Source organism: Teleopsis dalmanni, unplaced genomic scaffold (assembly GCF_002237135.1).
Source record: "Teleopsis dalmanni isolate 2A unplaced genomic scaffold, ASM223713v2 unscaffolded_contig_0271, whole genome shotgun sequence".
NCBI lineage: Eukaryota > Metazoa > Arthropoda > Insecta > Diptera > Diopsidae > Teleopsis > Teleopsis dalmanni.
This window is the reverse complement of record NW_024031653.1, coordinates 10,328-13,197: the sequence shown is the minus strand read 5'-3', so window position 1 is coordinate 13,197 and position 2,870 is coordinate 10,328. Positions and strand designations below refer to the sequence as shown.

General features: G+C 40.6%; 1 protein-coding gene across 1 annotated transcript; it reads left to right on the top strand.

Moving 5' to 3' along the window:
• The first annotated feature begins 265 nt into the window (after positions 1–265).
• Positions 266–1,335, top strand: LOC119663273. The gene has a single exon (XM_038072927.1). It carries the CDS (start codon positions 408–410, stop codon positions 1,317–1,319), a length of 912 nt encoding a protein of 303 aa, XP_037928855.1. The 5' UTR covers positions 266–407; the 3' UTR covers positions 1,320–1,335.
• The last annotated feature ends 1,535 nt before the right edge of the window (positions 1,336–2,870 follow it).

Here is a 2,870-nt window from a genome sequence, read left to right as displayed (position 1 = left end):
CTCTCTTACCGATTCAATCGACTGAAAACGCTTGCCACGAAGGGGCAATTTGAGTTTCGGGAACAGGAAAAAGTCGCACGGCGCCAGATCTGGCGAATATGGTGCCTGAGCGATGACAGTAGTGCTGTATTTGGTAAAAAATCGCGTACAACAAGATTTTTCCATAGTAAAAATCGCTAAACGCACTTGAGTTAGTTTCACATTAACAGCTGCTGTAAACAAACTAATTGACAGATGGCGCTCAAATTTGTACTATTGTGGCGTTCACTTTGCCATCTACCGGCAAAGGGAAACCAAAAATGACATTTTTGAGTTTAGGTTAAGCAGCCAACTTCAAGTTGACGCTAGAGAGAAATAAAATAGTGAATGAACAATCTAAACGTGTTTTTTATTTGTTTAATAAACTTATGGCACAAGGCCATAAATTGGTGACCCCGTCAAAAAAACTTCAAGGAAAACGCAAAATGCAAGAAACTGAACATGCAGAGACTCCAACAGAGGCAAATAAATTCCGGCCTATGGAAGCGGAAGCGTCGGCAGTGCAAGCGATTGGGCAAATGAAGTTGCCAAACTTTTTGACCAAGGACCCAACGTTATGGTTTGCGCAAATTGAGGGCCTACTACATATGAGCCGAGTCACAGCAGATTTATCGAAGTTCTATACAGTAATTACTGCGCTGGATGCAGAAACGCTGCAACAAGTTGCGGATATTGCAAAAAATCCTCCTGAAACAGGCAAATACGACAAATTAAAGAAAGAACTAATTTCTCGTTTTTCAGAATCGTCAGAAAAGCAGCTCATAAAGCTACTCACCGGTATGGAACTGTCGAACAAAAAACCAAGCCAACTGGTACGTGAAATGCGCACATTAGCAGGCGCAAATGTCTCAGAGGAGGCATTAACAACACTGTGGCTGCAACGTATGCCAAACAGTGTAAGATGCATTCTATCAGCATGCAAAACCACAAGTATTGATGAGCTAGCAGAAATTGCTGATAGAATATTAGACAACAGTCCAGTACCATCTTACGTAATGACTACAAACGCCAACAAATCAAATGACAAGTTGGAAGCCCGCGTAACAACATTAGAAAGTTCGGTCCAACAAATAAATCAGCAGCTTATCAACATAGCAGCAACTTTAGACAGATTGGAGAAACGAGACAATAGTGGTAGAGACAACAGCCGCAGCCGCAGCAGTTCTTGCAGACGTGAGAAAGTCTGTTACTACCACATAAAATTTGGTGCAGCAGCGACTAAATGTAGCCAACCGTGCGAGTTTGGCAAACGTAAAAGCGAGAATCGACAGGGAAACTAGCGAGGCTGTCGTCATCAAACACGGTTGGCGACAGCATAAAAAACCAAGAGCTACGTTTACATGTTTATGACAGAAAAAACAACATTAATTTTCTAATTGATTCTGGGTCAGCTATATCACTACTTCCACTACCAGGCATCAATCCAAAAAGTAAAATGCAACCAGACGATTTAGTTCTTTATGCAGCGAACAACACTGCAATCAAAACTTTTGGCAACAAGCAACTAGCAATAGATTTAAACCTTAGAAAAGACTTCAACTGGTATTTCATCATCGCTGATGTTAAAACAGCCATAATTGGGGCAGACTTTCTCACGCACTACGGCTTACAAATCGATTTGAGGGCAAAATCGCTCATTGATACGCAAACCACGTTACAGTCAAAGGGTCTACTGAAAGAAGTAGCCCACGAAAATGTTTCGACAATAAATTCATCCATCAAATTCCATGACGTCATCGCAAAATATGTTGACGTAACAAATTTGAACAGGTACCAACTACCAACAACAAACAGCGTTCAACACAGAATAATAACAAATTGCCAGCCAATATCAGAACGCCCACGGCGTTTTTCAGGTGAGAAATTAAGAGCAACCAAAGATGAGTTCCGTGTATTACTACATCAAGGTATAGTGAGGCCATCCAGCAGCCCCTGGGCAAGTCCTATACATTTAGTAAAGAAAAAAACGGGTGGATGGAGAGCGTGCGGTGACTACCGAAAATTAAACGCCCACACCCAACCTGATAGCTACCCAATTGCGCACATTGATGACATAGCCGAAAGACTACACAGCAGTAATATTTTCTCTAAGATCGATATCACGAAAGCATATTATAACATACCAATGAATCCAGATGATATTGTTAAAACAGCGGTAAGCACACCAATAGGTCTGTTTGAATTTGTCGTGATGCCATTTGGTCTAAAAAATGCCACACAGACTTTTCAGCGATACATGGATTCAATATTTCGTGAATTAGATTTCGTGTTCTGTTACTTAGATGACATTCTAATATTTTCGGAAAATGATACTAAACATAGAGAACATATTGAATGTGTCCTACAAAAACTAAAAGCTGCTCGATTGGTAATCAACAGTTCGAAATGCGAATTTGGTGTAGAAAAACTCACATTTCTTGGATACGAAATATCAGCGACAGGATTAAATCCCCCACAAGAACGAGTTGAAGTGATTAAAAATTTTACAATGCCAAGTAACATAATGGAACTTCGACGTTTCCTGGGCATTATCAATTTCTACAGAAAGTGTATTCCTAAGGCAGCACAAATGCAAGCGCCACTAAATAGTCTCTTCAAAAATTCAATAAAGAATGATAAACGAAAAATTGTTTGGACCGATCAACTTAAACAAGCTTTCCAACAATGCAAAGATGGTATAATCAACGCGACTAAGCTCACATTTTTAGCACCTGACGCACCCATGTGTGTAACCACAGATGCATCAGACGTAGCAGTGGGCGCTCACCTACAACAGCTGAACGGCGAGACATGGCTCCTGATAGCATACTTCTCATGCAAACTGAAACCAT

Coding starts and splice junctions, on each gene's coding strand:
- LOC119663273 (XM_038072927.1), top strand. CDS start 408: ATGGCACAAGGCCATAAATTGGTGACCCCGTCAAAAAAACTTCAAGGA.